Source organism: Anabrus simplex, chromosome 1 (assembly GCF_040414725.1).
Source record: "Anabrus simplex isolate iqAnaSimp1 chromosome 1, ASM4041472v1, whole genome shotgun sequence".
NCBI lineage: Eukaryota > Metazoa > Arthropoda > Insecta > Orthoptera > Tettigoniidae > Anabrus > Anabrus simplex.
The window spans coordinates 256,746,936-256,764,643 of NC_090265.1; the positions used below are offsets into that span (position 1 = coordinate 256,746,936).

Consider the following 17,708-nt stretch of genomic DNA (forward strand, 5'->3'; position numbering starts at 1 on the left):
TCAATCTTTTACTGGCGAAAATACGTTCAGAAAAGAAAAGATTGCCATATCAGTCGCATCTTCGGCAATAGCTGCATCTTTACTTCCTGGGGGAAAAACAGCACATTCCATGTTTAAAATACCAATAAAAGCAGAGCGTATGGAAAATCCAGTCTGAAGTGTATTGATAAATAGTCATAAAGCCAAAGTATTACAAGAGTGTGTCTTTGTAGTGTGGGACGAATGCACTATGACGAACAAAATCTCAATCGAAGCCGTGAACAGAACAATGCAAGACCTAAGATGCAATACTCTATTATTTGGAGGAGTAACGTCTTTATTCGCTGGAGATTTTAGACAAATATTACCAGTTGTCATTAAAGTACGCGAGAAAATGAAATTAACGCCTCTTTAAAACGTTCTGTACTTTGGAGACATTGTAAAAATCTTTCTTTAAAAGAAAAATAAGAGAAAATTCAGCTGATTCAATATTTAGCAATATTCTCCTTGATGTTTGAGAGGGGAAGTGTCCAAAAGTGAATGATACTCATGATATAGAACTACCTACCGGTCTTTGTCAGGTTTTGGCGGGCAATGAAACGTGAATAAGTAGTATTTACGATGATGTTCATAATCTCAATATAAAACAAGATTCGTGGTTGTGTGACAGATCAATTTTAGCACCAATGAGTGACCAGGTTACTGCGCTTAATCAGCGCATTTTAGATAAGCTTTCTGGTGAATCAAAAACATACCTTTCTATCAATACAGTTTGCAATCCAGATAAAGTTGTTAATTATCCAACATAATTTTTAAACAGTATAATTCTGCCTGGCCTACCTCCTCACAAACAAGAACTTAAGATTGGCGTGCCCATCATACTATTCCGTAATTTAAACCCACCGAAACTTTGCAATGGTACTAGATTGCGCGTAGTGTCATTGCAAAGAAACGTTATCGAAGCTCGTTTAATATCCGGAAGCGGAAAATGTGAGACTTACCAGCAGTAACGGCGATTGAGGATTAAAAGTGCGGGGGAAGAAATATACAGACAACAAACAGTTTGTGGGATATAGTGGACGGGGGTAGGGGTGGGGTATTATATACATCAAAACTGAGAAAACAAGCTACAAAATGGGTAGTTTAAGTTTTTTTGATGCTCTCTGAGCGAATTTCGACAGAGAGGTAAAGGATGAGCGTTTACCAGTTTAATTTTTTTTTAAAGATTTTGATCCAATACTACATAATAAAACTTTAACCAAAGGAACAATATTGCACATTTATTACAACTAAATAGAAGTATGGTGTGATTATACATTTAAACTCATTTAGTATTTGACTACACACTAAGAAACTAGCAGACACTGAAGAGAATGCCAGACTGACGAATGCGCGCGGCAAGTGGGTGAATCATACTTCAGTGTCCATGATCTTGGCAAAAGTGATAGTACAGTCATGGTTTTCACAAAAATACACTGGGACTAACTACTTGTTTTTTTTTACTCGCATACTGAGTGTTCGTGCATGAACGACAAACGAGGGAAAATATTTGCATATATACCCACACCCCTGCTACCGTTCCTCACAGCACATGCAAAGTCTCCACTATTTGCTGTGGTGCTATACAAATTGGTTAGCCAGGACAAACTACATTTTGTGCATATTTCTGCTAATAGTTTTGTTACTAATTAAAGAAAATAAAGGAAAGATAAGACAACAGGGGTTGTACAAATTGCTTTTTTAAATAATTCCTATAATTCCTAGTTTCAGCTGGTAAAAATTCATATAAAAATGTATATGTTCTCCCAAAAGAGGGGGGCAACTGCACCCCCTCACCCCCCACCTAATTGCTACTACTGTTTACCAGTAGTGGATGTAGAGATTAAAGTGCAATTACAGTGATGATGATGTATGGTCTGAATAAAGTGAATATCATTGGCAGCATGCTTTGACCAGCATTGACTCTCAGAACAAATCCACTGATGAAGGAATTCCTTCTGGGATTCATTCTGACAGCTAACAAAGTCGTCAAGAAATTAATTGAGAAGCAGGATTCAAACCTCAGTTTATCTAGTTAGAGGCAAAAAAACCTGTTAGACCAGTGGCGTGCAGTGAACATATTCATTACCCCAGCTGCAAAAAGGGTTTTTAAATATAAATAAACGTAGCCCCACTATACTATCTAAAGTCAACATTACCATTTTATAAGGCTGTGTTTTTCGTGGAAAGGTCTAGCTGAGAAAGATCTTTCTAGAATATTTTCAACCACACATTCGCACATACTTCCAAATTGATATCCACGGCAGTGACAACACCATCATAACTTAATCTATAGATAGCATATTTTAAGCAATGTACTTACAGTTTTATCTGGTGAGGCTTTGTGATAGTACAGTCATGGTTTTCACAAAAATACACTTGGACTAACTATTTGTTTTTTTACTTAAAAAGCCTAATCTAAACTAATCAGCAAAATTTAACTGGTATTTTACCATCACTGAAGTTTTATAGTTTCACTCACATACTAAGTGTACGTGCATCAACTACACACGAGGAAAAATATTTGTTACGGTGTATAACACACATTAATATTCGTGAAGAATGCCACAGAACTCGCGAAACCTTCACATACAATCCAAGAGGAACACTACAAAAATTCCCTATATACCACCATCACAGACAAACAAATACAAAATTATTTTACTTTGCGCTTAACTCTGTGTTCATTTTGGGCAACCTAAATATTTTTCTGCAGCTATTAGAACACATACCCTACACTCGCCATCAATGAATTGCTCGAAGAAACTGTATACATGCCAAAACTCAAGACTAAATATTTTCTTCTAGATTACAATTGATTTCATATACTGGCTCTATTTTTATTAGCAAGACAATGTGCAAGTGGCTATACTGTGAAGACGTTGATATTTTTCTTGCAGTCTCTAGAGTGTGGCACTGAAGACTTCGAGTGTCAAGTATTAAAACTAACATTACCTTACCTAAGCTAGCTAGCCTGTCACCATAAATTGCTGTCGGGGAAGGGCCTACAGCTCCGCCCAGCTCCCAGGACAAGGAAGCTTCAAGTGCATGCGTCACCTAAGCGACATTTAATTTCGCTGGGGTAGCTCTCTTTTGCGCCAGCAAGGAAACCCAGCTTGCTGGAGAAGCTGAACTGCGGTAGTGCGAGCAGATTGTCAAGAATGCTGTACTTGACTTGGCTTAGATGTTCGCAGTTTATTAAACATTAAAAAAGAGCATTCTAAGGAATAATTAGAAAATGTTAATACAAAGTTCTTTACCCCAGCAGTACTGGGGTAGATGGGGTTCAGTGCACGCCACTGTGTTAGACCACTATTACTCATGTAAGGACATGAGAAGGAAGACTTGAACTCTTTAATACTATTTATCACTTTCATCTAAAAATTTAGAAAATAAATACATTTCCTGTTCATGTTTGTAGTAAAGAACACTGCTAAAGAATATTGCAGTGTTTGTAAAGTTCATATTATATTAGCAACTTTGTCTTTCTTATTGCAATACGTTTGCCAGAACTTCTGATCACAACCAAATGTCTCAGCATCAGCCAGAGTCTCAGGAAGTTGTTGATTCAGTGTCTCTGGCAGGAAGATACAGAATATTACTCCAAAGAGAGCCATCACTGCTAGTATGATGAATGGATATACCACATCGATGGAGACACCCTGGTAAACAGAACACATCATTACTATTAGTTTTACTTATTTTCTATCACATCACATGGATTTTTAACATACAAAATAATAAAAATAATGTAGAACTATTTCCCCTAATAGCACATAAGTCGTGGCAACTGTTCTATATCATTCAATAAATCTAGAGAAAAGGAAATTACCATATGTGTTTGAAGGCCACTGAAATGTGCTTCTCAATACTATCACCAAATTGGGTCCAGGTACAGGAGATAACAACAGGGAGCAGTCAAAATATATGCAAATGCAATCATTGTTTCATTATGTGTGAAATGAACTCAAAAGTACATCCCAAGTGGTCTCATCAATTATAATAATTTGTTATATTATGATTCCTTCATGGTAAAATTTCTCAAAATGGTTACAATATGTCTCATGTTAACTGATGTGACAACCACTTTGCACAAATCTTGTGCACCTTCAAGTCCTGTCATCAATTTCGGAACACTGATGACACATAAATACCCATATGTATGGATAATTCCTACACAGTTACTGATACTGTACCTTTCCAAGGCATCAGTACATGAACCAGTTACCATTGTTCATAAATATGACGTTAGAATGGTGCACCATCGGTGAGCCTCGAACTCAGCCCGGTCTGTCGAAGCCTCACCCTCTCCTACTAGAATAATTCGCTAGCCGAGTCGATATCGCATTTTCGGGTCTGTGGAATGTCCAATGGGACGGTAAGTTCTTTAGTAATAGTCTCTATAGTAGGGGGAAAAGTTAATTATGAGAGGAATACCATTTCATTACTAATGAGAAGAGAGACAATATCTTGTATAACAAATTTTTACTTATACTAGTGAAACACATTATTTACATGGGTATGCCATACAAACACCTTACATACAGAAATTTGGGTGATCTTGACGTTTAAATGTTCGGTAGTCCCTTTTCTACACTTCATCATACGTTCATTTATTCAACTTAAGAGGCGTTCCCTCTCGAACTATTACACTATCTCAGACTTAGAGAGGCGTTTTCTCTCTAATTATTTCACTTTACACTTACACTAATCACTTTACTCACAAATCTATTCAACATAGGCATACCCTGCTGTAATTCTGTTTGTTTGTCGAGAATTTATATATTCAAACTATATCAGGTTGTGATATAGGCCTACGAACACATATGAACTGAAATGTACGATGGTTGCTTGTGTGTACACTCCCAAGCCTTTGAAAGTCGTGTTACAACACTTCCCTATGTTAATCATTGCCGAATAGGCAATATAATAAACACGCTCATTTCATTAGGATTTTTATCAATACACATGACACGACAGTATTCACACAACGTTGCTACCTATGGACAAGCACTTAGCGACTTCAATACCAAAACATTATAAACATAGCATGATAACACTTCCTGCAAGAAAAGGGGCAAGAACAAATACATTTCACATACACACAATGAATCACAGGTGGCCTTAGTCACCTGCCGCTTGTGACAGTAAGCTTTACTGTCTCCCGCAATGAACTCAGGACCTTCTGAGACAGGATATCTCTGACCTGGAATTCCCTACACGCTGTGAATAATTAAAGAAATAAATTGGAGGGGTCCTTCATTTAACGCTCATCTGGAATCACCGCGACGTTGATAATACTTAAATCAATGCACGTAATCGTTGCACCGAGAGGCACGAAATAGCTACTTGTATCTGTTTACTTTCAGTGTAGAAAACACTTTTCTTCGTCCCTACAGCCAGGCTCGTAAATCTATTCAGCTGATGGCCTTCCAAGACCCATTTCTGAAGGGCGGCCACTGGGCCGCCTTCATACAATGACTTCGCGGTAAACGACCTTGCTTTCTTTTTCTCGAGCCACAATGGCCTCACATTCAATATCGGCTATGTCCGGCCGTAATTAGCATATTCACAACACGAGATCCACTTCGTGTACATTACTAAAGAGTTCCAAGGGAACTTCACATTTTCATTTCACACTATATATTATGGTTACAGCCTGTTCACCCATTTCATTTCTCCTCTCGGTACATTGACTACGATGCAGATTTATTGATGATCTCCTGCCACCAGGGTCCAAATTAACTTGCGCATTCGCGAACTAATTAATTAACGATGTAATATACCCACTGTCTCGATGCCTTGTTCCAGGTGCCTTAGTTACTAATTAGGAGGGATCTCTACCAGGTGAAGCGCACCAAAAAAAATGAATTACTGAAAAATCTTGATGACTCGTATATGCTATGGAAAGACGATAACTGGAGTCATTTTTACAGAATATTTAAGCCTTCTCTACTTGACAGCGCTTCACACTTAATTAAGCCAAGGTCCTTATAATTACGTCATGCATTATCGAACCCTTATACAAGGATGGATGTAAAATATGGTCGTCCCAAAACCATGATGAAAGTATTCTATAAAAGACTCAAATAAAAATGAAATTATAATTATTATCCCTCTGAAATGGCGTGCTTGCAGTATACGTTACATCTAAGTGAAAATCTACATATTTACAATGGGACACGACCTTCAAAGATATAAATACTTGGAAATGTACTCAACCTTCTGGATACCACGTTCACAGCTTTACAGGAGGGCACACCATGGGCTTAAGCTGCTTGCATCACGTCATCGGCGATGTGAAGACCTTTGATGACCTCCCGGCAAATCACGAACATGACGGCTTGATCTGGTATGACGTTCTCGACGTTCTCTGCTACACCAGGCGAAGACAGCTAGGCGTCTGGTTCTCTCTAATATACAGGCAAATTCTGGCATTTAGCTGGACGTCGGCGTTCACTCCAGCGTTCTCGTAGACATGTAAATGAGGGGAAATTATCTCAAGTGAATGCGTTAGTTTATTACACACCACGATTTAAATATATGGTTGGATATACTCATTAGCACGAGCATTCCAACACAATGTCGGTACTGTCCCAGAAGCCCGACATTAATCCCTTCTCATTTATCTATTCTTCTTGTAGGCAGCTATTATAGGCCCAGAAATTTCACTAGTTTCCCTAGAAACGACAGTGGTTAGGCCACTAATGTATTAGCATTCTCGTATTCATGATACTAGTTCAGGCCTGTTCTAATGCACTTAGCCGTGAGTCGAGCTCTCAACTGCACTACGGATTACTTTAACGTGGCACTGTCCTCAATTAGGTCGACAGTGAGCCGTTCACTGACTTTCTTGGTAATTCATATTTATATCAAGCACGTTCGCTCCACACACTTCGCTAAGTACGTCCCTATATATGTTAACTGAGCCGTATTAACTTAGACACATAGGAGGCTCGATGTACGACCTTTTCTACACACGGACATCGGTTATTGCGGTTTCGTACCGTTCCTATTTTATTAATTTGCGGCACACTGTACACGCTAACATCTCACTCAGAGGATGATTATTTCCACATATATTCACAGACTTTAATGAATCACTGCATTACACTGCTCAAATTACAAGATTATTTCTTCACAAACGACTCACACACAAACCACGACGAAATACTACCGTACTGGCGTTACACTGAAAATGCACTGGATGGTGACTGTTCTTCAGCTCGTTCCTATATAGGCGAGCTGTCGGGATGCTGAGAGAGGGGGAAAATGCAACCCTTTCTCACACGATGGTCCGTTAATACGCAACGTAGCGTGACGAACAGGATATCAATTGTAGCTCTGGTATTCCCATTTCCACTGAATGAATGTTATTAAAATAACTTCGTAGATTCTCAAGCAATCTTAAAAGCGTCCTTTTGTCTCTGGCGGTGTATGATGACGAGCACAGGGGATTCCTTGTGTTCGCTGTCACGGTTAGGGTCCAACATCTGTTAGTCATTAAGACGGGCCCTTGTTTACAGCGTAGTTACCGCTCTGTCAGTTAAGTAGAGCACTTCTCGCTCTCATAATTATGCGTAAAATTCCCTGATTCAAATGAATGTTTGCGCTTAATTATCCATTGGGTATTTTGCGATTTATAAAAATTAACAGAAATAAAACAGCTGAATGCGTTAAGTTGGCAGTGGTGAATAAGCGAGGAAAACAGGGTATAATGTTAGTTTTCACGTTGTATATACTCTCTGGGCTCAGCTAGTGACCTAGATTCTCTGTCACGTGACAACGCGTCTCCTTTCATCTCGCTCGTGGTTGGAGTGAGAAAACTTCGAGTACAAGCGCTCTTGCACCGCCTTGCTGCTAATTACCAGCAACTAGAGCTCGGTCGCGCGACTCTGGATACTGCAAATCGAGTCCTGGTGCGGGCAGAAAAATTCTAACTTGGGCAGTTTTTATCGTAGAATGACGCGGTAAACGGCATATTTCATCTCCTGGATATCATGGCATACCATAGGTGACGTTGTGAACGGTCACAATACCTCACACAAGATGTCCACTATGCAACTCAGTCAACAGTTTATACATGTCCACATGTGAAGGCCTCAACATAGCATGCAACATTTTGATAGAGTAAAGCAGCCAAGCCAAGGTCACGAGCTGAACGACAGTTGTGCATGCATGAGAAACAGCTGTTATGAGCCCTAGCCCAGGATGTTATCAGATAGCACAAGCCTGGATGGGTGTACATAACACATTCATAACTATGGCATGTAAATATGTATATATTCTTTCATAAAAGGACATACATAATTAAATGTGTTCAATACATCATTTGCATCAAATGTGTGGAACGTCCCACTGACTACTTTCACAGTTTTCAGAGATGCCAAGGTGCTGAAATTTTGTCCTGCAGGAGTTCTTTTACGTGCCAGTAAACCTACCGACAGCAGGCTGACGTATCTGAGTAGCTTCAGATATCAGCAGACTGAGCCAGGATCAAAACTGCCAACTAGAGCTCAGAAGGCCAGCACTCTACTAACTGAGCTACTCAGCCAGGCTTTGTAATACCCACGTACCAGAAAAATAAATAGTTACTTTAAAGGTTGCCATAAGCCTGAAGTACAAAATAAAAGGCAGTTGTTATTTCAGGGGTTTAACACGTTCAGTGCTGCTATGAACAATAAAGCAGAATGATGCCGGATGCCAAATATTATGCTGCTCCTATATAGGCCAACTTTTGTAGGAAATCTTCAGTGTTTATAAACTTAAAAAGAAAAAAGCTTCAATAAAAGTAATATCTCTTCAAGCAACCATGTTAATACAAAAGTACACACATACAAACACACACAAACAAATTATGGTGTCCAATCCTTATGCCACAGTCTACTGTGACCTCCATATTGTCAGCAATGAATGACCAAAAATACGTTTCTACGAAGGAAACTTTGTTCAACATACGGTATGTCCAACTATTCAACACGGGTAACTGGAGCCTGTCATTGGTAGGTGTGCGCAGCCCTGAGGCAACAACATGGGAAAGTACAAGCTGACCGAGGGAAAGAGACTTGGGCCCGTGTATACAGGTATTTCTAGCACAGGCACCACACTTACAGCGAGCAAGGTTTGTTACCTGCATAGTATAAGCATTATTACTCAAATCTTATCTTAGTTCTGCATGGCACTTATTTGCATTTGTGCTGCAGAAAACTGTAATTTTCACGTATGGCCACTGCTCAATTTTACTTACCTCTAATTGGAGCATGGCTGGTAGTACACAAACATTTTTGTGCAATGATAACTAGCCACTAATGCAGACAGGTGCCATCTGTCAGTGACATTCAGTAGAGAGTGACACAGATTTTCAAACATATATATTGGACTTACCATGTAGTGACATGTTCAGAAGATTTAACACGGTTGACATAACTCTTGAAGTGACCTCCATATTGTCAGCAATGAATGACCAAAACTACGTTTCTACGAAGGAAACTTTGTTCAACATACGGTATGTCCACCTATTCAAAGTTGAACAAAGTTTCCTTTGTAGAAACTTTTTGGTCATAAATTGTAAGTAAATACAGAACAAAAAGTGAAATTCATTTGTTGTAATTATCAGCAGTGTTATGCAGATAGACAATCAAACCCTCTCTAAATCAAAATCATACAACCATCAAATAACTTGAACCTCTATGTGTAAAAGAAATGTGAATGCAAGAATTACCCACAACATTTTCATAGGATATTTTTTATTTATTCTTCCTTAAACATTTGAGGTTGCCAGACTAACTAAAAATATCACTCAATACAAATTCAGTATTCTAAAAACAATTTAGAATAAAGGATATACAGTTCTAATGATAATGTAATGAAAACAATCCTTAGTGACTACAGTATATAGAAGCAAGATAAAATATAAAAGAAAAATACACTGGCACAAAAAATATCCAGACACCATGAAATAAGTAATATAGAATATGGAAATTTTGGCAATATATTTGTCGAGGTAACATGTTTAATTGATTAAAGGTACAAGACTACAGGTTAATATCTGGGCAAGAAAAGCCATCACAAATGTATCATGCTGGTCCATTAATAAGCGGTGTAATCGCCTGACTATTGAATGCAGGCATTCAAACGTGCATGCATTATGTCGTACAAGTGCTGGATGTCAGTTTCTGGGATGGAGTTCCATGCCTGTTGCTCTTTGTCGGTCAATACAGGGACGGTTAATTCCAGTTGTGGATGACACTGAAGTTGTCGTCCAATGATGTCCCATACGTGCTTGACTGGGGACAGATTGGGGGATTGAGCAGGCCAAGGCAACAAGTCGACACTCTGTAGAGCACGTTGGGTTAGAACAGTGGCATGGGGGCGTCCATTATCCTGTTGGTAAACACCCCAGGAATGCTGTTCATGAATGGCAACACAACAGGTCGAATCAGCAGACAGACGTACACATCTGCAGTCAAGATGCATGGGATAGTCACGAGTGTGCTCCTGCTGTCATAGGAAATTGCTCTCCAGACCAGAATTCCTGGTGTAGATCCAATGTGTCAATGCTGCAGACAGGTGGAATGCAGGCACTCACCTGGTCTCCTTCTAACCAACACACAGCCATCACTGGCACCAAGGCAGAACTAGCTTTCATCGAAAAAACACAACACACCTCCACTCCATCATCCAATGAGCTCTCACTTGACACCACTAAAGTCGCAGATGGTGGTGGTTTGGGGTAAGTGGAATATATGCCGCAGTGTGTCGGTGCTGTCCATACGCTGAATACGGTGGTCCTCCCGCTCATGGTGCCACGTGGACGTCCGGAGCCCGGTCTTCTTGCGAGCATACCTTCTTTTGACCACTGCTGCCAGCACGCACGCACAGTGAAAACATTCCTGCCAAGTCATTCTGCAATAGCGCGGAAGAAAAATCCACCTTCACGTAGCCCTATTATACGGCCTCATTCACCCACAGCAAGCTGTTGATACTGGCCTCTTCATCATTGTAAAGGGATTCTTGACCCACTCACAGTCACTCCATCCAATCTCTCAGGTAACTAACATTCTTGCACAGTACAACCCATATTTAAAGCAAACCTGATATGCAATGTCATGGGGCTGCTACTATAATTCATTCCATGTTAAGAAAACAATATTGTTCTTATAGCAACAGGGTTGCCATATCGAACGCCTCTACTGAACACAATCATGGGAAAACGATGACACATGTATATGTGAAATTCAGTATTTACATTCAAGATAAAATGCAGAAGAAACTAAGCTGCAAATTATTTTGATAAACTGAAGGGACAGGGGCTATTTTTGGTTTTTACAGAATCAGAGGTAAACTACGGCACATAAAAGCCTCAGCATTGAAGTGCAAGGCAAACTGGGGGAGAAAATAGAAAAATAATATTTTTTATGCACTCAAGGGATGCATTTAATTGCATTCAATAAATTTCACCAGGCAATGCGGGGTGCTACTGTTCTGTCATATTGATCACAAAAACAATAGTAAAAATTAAATGCAACCATGAAAAAGTGGTAAAATTAAAATGCGCTTAAGAAAAAACAGCTAAATAACAAAACCAAGCACAAATAAAACACACTGCAACTTTTTTTTATCAGTACAAGTTATGCCATGTATCGCTGCAGACCACAACACCAAAAACTTCTGTATAGTATGAAAATAATAGAACATACGCAAATACTATGCGATATACAACCAACTCTCATTCAACACAAGACAAGTACGCACTGATTTAAAGCCTGAAAGCACACATGCAACAAATAATAAACACTGTAGATGACTTCACTACAGAAGTGAGCTCCTGGCAGTTCACAGAGTGATGGACTACATGATGCTTGTACCAGAGCAATACAGAAGAAGGAAAATGAAGAAAGGCAACAAAGCAATGGCTGTTCCAGCCATTGTCCTTACTCCCTACAAATATATTTATGAAAAAGAAAATGTTATGCAGTTATTTTATTAACTCACAGGCAAAAATGCCTTATCCTTTTTATCTGTCTGTCATAATACATAACAAAGTACAGTATAATATTCCTCAATCACAACAAATTATGGTTGTCTCAGAGAGGGTGTGTTCACTCCTTGTAGGTCCATAAGAGCAATACTGTTTTCTTAACGTGGAATAAGCTATAGTGCAATTTGCAGGATTTTTGAATCGGCATCTTCTTTCAGATGTATAAACATGCCCACCAACGTTCGTTAATCTAGCACAACCCCTTCTTGGTGTTTGGATATTCTTTCTGCCACTGTACTTTCAATGATTTAATTAAGAGGGTGGTGCAGCGAGGTGAAGTATCAAGATTGATATTGAGGCTTTCAGTATATGTATGTCCCAGGTCAATTCGGATCACATAAAAGTGTCATAAGTAGGTGACCAATAATTTTGGAATGGTGCCCCTTGCACCCAGCATGAGCCCTCATGTCCTCATGATTGTACTTATTGAGTTGAATATATCCTCTTTTCTTTGTTGAATTCAGCAAGCTGTTGGGCATATGATTCAAATGTGATTTTCAGATCAAGAATGGAACTTTTCTGCTTCCAGGTTTGAAGGCAATCATGTCAGTTCATCTTATTCCACCGTCAATTGCATGGCCGTGGACTTCTTTATATACTAGATATCTCTCACCAGATAGGATGTCACTGTTATTATGTCTATTAATAGCTGTTAATGTCCGACTCGTTGGCTGAATGGTCAGTGTACTGGGTTTCGGTTCAGAGGGTCCCGGGTTTAATTCCCGGCCGGGTCGGAGATTTTAACCTTAATTGGTTAATTCCATTGGCCTGGGGGCTGGGTGTTTGTGCTGTCCCCAACATCTCTGAAACTCACACACCACACATAACACTATCCTCCACCACAATAACACGCAGTTACCTACACATACCAGATGCCACCTCACCTCATCGGAGGGTCTGCCTTACAAGGGCTGCACTCAGCTAGAAATAGCCACACGAAATTATTATTATATAGCTGTTAATAATGACCGTGAAAGCATCAGACTAAATAATATCATTGTTATTCTAATCTGACAGATATTTCTAAGTCTGAAAATCTTAGCTTAGGTTTTAATGTTCAACAGTACTCACTGTTAATTTCATGAGCGCACATTGAAACTGTTCTACTGGACAAAGTGCAAGCAAGCTTGTAGATTTACATGACTGGTGATATTGTGATCATAGCCATGGAACATCCCTTTTGTACATGGAATCTGAATCACTGGGATGTGAATTTTGATTTCAAAAATCCCACATGCATTAGCTGAGATTCAAACCATGGATGCATTGATGAGAATGCAGTAATTACAGCAATCGGTTAACACACCCTTTCTGGTTGACAATAAGTAAAGAAAATGCTTATAATTTGTCCTCTGAGTGATTTCTACCTGGCTAGTAAATTGAAACTATGAACTTGATGAAATTGAGAACCTTACTTCTGCGGAAACATTACAATTTCACTCAGCAAGTTCTAGAGAAGGTTAATTTGTCAAATATAGTAGCGTATTTAAATTAGTCACTTTAGGAATCTGTAACTTATGCAAATATAAAAACCACATAAGGCTCTAAAATCTTACATATCTATCCTATTACAATAGCCTTTCTTGCAGATAAATAGGTTTACCTCTGTTGCAGGATTCCTTGAATTTACTTCAGACATTGACTGTACTTCTTTTAACACAGATATGTTCATTTCTTTCTGAAAAATGTTCAGGTTTTCAATCTGAGTGTTCTACACATCGAAGTTAACAGGACCTTTATAAAATAAATTTTATACTTATCATTCTGACTTATGTCATACATTCCTTTGCCTCATATGTCAAAAATTGAAAACATTAAGAATTTATGTAGCATCTTTTGATTTCATTTCTTGTATGTCCATTCTAACTTCAAATAGTCATAATAGGTACCAATGTGACAGAATTTTGTCCAAGACAAGTTCTGTTTTCTTCTTGCTCTTGTTAATAAGAGTTATCAATTCAGTTGTCAGTGTGGCATATAACTTACATGTTGTTGTACACTGAGTGGCCAAAAGTCATGGGAAGGGGTGTCCCTTTAGAAAGTGTGCCGTGTATGACCCCTGAGCATTGCGGCTAGCTGCGACATAGCTGAGCAGTCTGTCACAGAAACCAGTGTCGTGAAGATGGCAAGACGTCACGAGTTAACCAACTTTGAACGTGGGATGATCTTGGTGCACGGTGCATGGGTCATAGTCTTGTGGAGATTACACACGAATTCGGGTTTCCAAGGTCAACAGTGTTGAGGGTGGATCTTCAATATCGCAGAGAGAATGTTACCACCTGCGTAAAATGCTGCACAGGAAGACCACAGGTGTTTAACGTATGGACATCACGTCGCCTCCGCAGAACCATACTGGGTACTCAATGGGCTACTCTGAGTCACCACCCAGTTGAACGATGGGAGTCAGGAACCCATTTCTACCAGGACTGTAAGGAGGCAACTGCACCACATAAGCTTCACCAATCAAATTCTTGACATTAAATAAGCTTCACTAGCCGACGACCAACTCATATCCCTTTGCTGACACCTCAGCACAGAGCTCAACGACATGCATGGATCCGCAAACATCGGTAATGGACCATGGAACAGTAGCAACATGTGGTACGGTCCGATGAATCTCGGTTCCAGTTGTATCAAGCTAACGGGTGCGTGAGAGTGTGGCGTATGCTCCATGAATCTATGGATCCTGTGTGTCAATAAGGTTGCGTCCAGGTGGGAGGTGGCTCAGTTCTGGTCTGGGTGGCATTCTCATGGTCGCAATTAGGCCCCATTTTCCAGCTGCAGGGAGCGCTGACAGGTGCACGTCATTAGGTCATTCTTTCTGCATCCCATTAAGGGCACGACCATTTCCTTCCTACTCGTAGCCCTTTCCTGTCCCATCATTGCCAAAAGACCTTTCTGTGTCGGTGTGACATAAAGCTACTTGCAGACATCTGCATCCCCTTCTGGCCCTAAAGTACCGTGATGGAGATGCCATGTTTCAACAAGACAATGCACTGTCACCACTCTGTGGTGGCATGCAGGTGGTTGGAGGAGCACTCCAGTACAGTTACGACCATGGATTGGCTCTTAACCCATTCACTGCCAAACCTGTATATATTGGTATACATTATTGAACACCGTGCCATGTCTGCCAAACCTGTACATATACGTTTTGGTGCAGTGTGTTCTTCACTGATCTCACAAATGAATCTGATGTAGTGTCATGCTTTGAGATTCTGTGGAAATGCTCAAAGAAGTCTGTACTGCAGATATACCACTCTGTTTCGCGCATTTTGAAAGCGATCTGGTGTTATTTCAGCTTTGTTGGAATGGAACATCTTTCCCGCTAATGTGTAGCAATCATGGTGTCTTGAAGTATACATTCATCTCCTGTTGATGAAGAAATTGAATGTTTCCTCATAAATAGTGATTCTGGAGAGCTATATTTTGAAAATGAAGATGGAGAATATCTAAGTGGCGATACTGAACTACAAGAAACTGTGAGACAAAGTATTAATGATGAGTCTCATGTGGAATTGTCACACCTTCCTCAAATACATTATTTTTTCCGCTAATGTAAATGTTTGTGATAACACCAGTTCTTGGATCAACAATATTATATTATATTTTAGCAATAGCATCACCGAGCAGAGTAGCCGTGCGTATTAACATGCTACGTCTATGGAGCCAAACTCTGCACTCGGCAGGCGAGTGGGTTCAAACCCCACCGTAAGCTGTCCTGAGAATTTTTTTTTTTTTTTTTTGCTTTCCCTTTTGCACTCCCAAGCAAATGTCGGGACAGTTCCTATTCATAAACCACAGCTGATTCCTCCCACTTCCTTACCCAATTTCATTCACCACAATTCATTTCATATTCATTATCTTCTCAAATGAGGTTTGCATCGGGAAGGGCATCCGGTCGTAAAAATGTGGTGTAAAATATGATATCACTTCATCCCTGACACCGTATTGGGCTGCAGGGCTAAGGGGACGATATGCATTCCATTAATAATATCAGTAAATATGTATCTGTCAAAGTGCTTCTTCCTTTTAAGAAACCCTGGCCCACAGGGCTCAGCTGGTCATCAAAACTCGGCAGTGAAAAGGTTAATTGTCGAGCATTTATGGAATGCTGTCATTGCTGGTGTACACTCCATGAACCCCACACCAACAACTCAAGACCAATTGTGCGTAGCAGTGCAAGAAGGGTGGGTCCAGATCCCTCCAGAATGATTCCTACACTTTGTAGAGTCGATGCCTCACTGTATCGCTGCTATTTTGAGGGCTTGCAGAGGAGCAACTCATTACTAACATCACATTCAGTGTCCCATGACTTTTGCCCACTCATTGTAAAACTACTGGCAAATTATTTTAAATAATAATAACTGTATGGCCTCAGCTACTGTGTGCAGTCATTTTAACTTAATGCTACATTCTGTTTTACTCTCTCATATGGCAGAGCAATCTGGATCAATGTTGGGCGATCTGTGGAAGAGATTTTAATTAATTTTGTTAGGTAAACACCAAATGTGTCACCAGAGATTGTTTCCAACCTGACATCATACGGCATGGAGTCCCAAATAGACTTTTTCCTCCCTCCAGAAACTCATCTACATCTGCCATGTTTGAGCTTGTAATCTTTGGATTCAGAGGCCAACACTCTACCACTGATCCACAGAGGGAACTGGTTAATTGTTATTTGTATTAGAGGAAATATAATTATATCTCATGTCAAAATTATAGAAATAGAAAATAACTAGAGAAAAGGTGGAAATACAACTTCAAGAAGAAGAACTTTATTTCAGAAGCAAGTGATCAACAGAGGAGCCCCTTTATATCAAGATACAAAATATAGAATAGCACCAAGAGGATCAGAAGGATATGATAATGAGTTTTAATGATGTGAAAATCATGTTCCATCAAATCAGTTAGTAATTTTTCAAACACATCTAATATAATCAGAAAATGCTTTCCTACAGCTTACAAACAACACACGTCAAGCTAACTGGCCAGTAATTATCAGCTGGATGTTTATTGCCCTTTTCTTCATACACTGGGGCTACTATATCAATTCGCCAGTCATTTGGTATAGTTCCCTTGAAAAGAATGTTTTCAGACCAAAAGTTCAGGAAAGTCTCATCCAGAAAGAATCAGTAAATAATGTTAGGAACTATTGTATTTTAAATGTTAAAATTATGTCAAGATACAAATGAATAAATCATAATGGTGTAAATTTAAACTAAAATGGGAAATTGACCTTTGCAGAGAGGCCAGCTAAGGATAACATAATGATAAATATAAATGGCAGTCATGAATTTTAAAGAAAAATAGAAGGTTATGTATAGTTACAGCAGAAACAGGTTCCAGGAGGGACATTCCAGGGATATGTAAGAACTTACAAAAGTATTCCATAAGCAGTATGTAAAGATAGCTGAATATAAGAATAATATCTAGGTTGAGGAGGTGACTACTGGCAAAATACTAAAAATTTACCTGTGATACTAAATACATTTACAAAAAGATGAAAGAATTGAAATCTACAAAAGCAGATGAGATTGATAAGACTTCTAGGGATATAATTAAGGCAATGGTTTGGGATATAGCATCATATTTGAACTACTGTTTGCGTGAGGGAACTAAACCAAATCACTGGAGAATTGCTATAGTA

At 39.4% G+C, this 17,708-nt stretch overlaps 1 protein-coding gene across 2 annotated transcripts in view; it reads right to left on the reverse strand.

The window, feature by feature from the left end:
• Nucleotides 1-1,243: 1,243 nt before the first annotated feature.
• Nucleotides 1,244-17,708, reverse strand: part of LOC136886536 (organic cation/carnitine transporter 2) — a 157,231-nt gene continuing 140,766 nt past the window's right edge. For both annotated transcript variants that reach the window (XM_067159350.2, XM_067159357.2), the window contains one exon: nucleotides 1,244-3,680. In XM_067159350.2, the coding sequence (XP_067015451.2) occupies nucleotides 3,480-3,680 (201 nt within the window). In that variant the 3' untranslated portion in view covers nucleotides 1,244-3,479. The remainder of the gene's footprint in view (nucleotides 3,681-17,708) is intronic.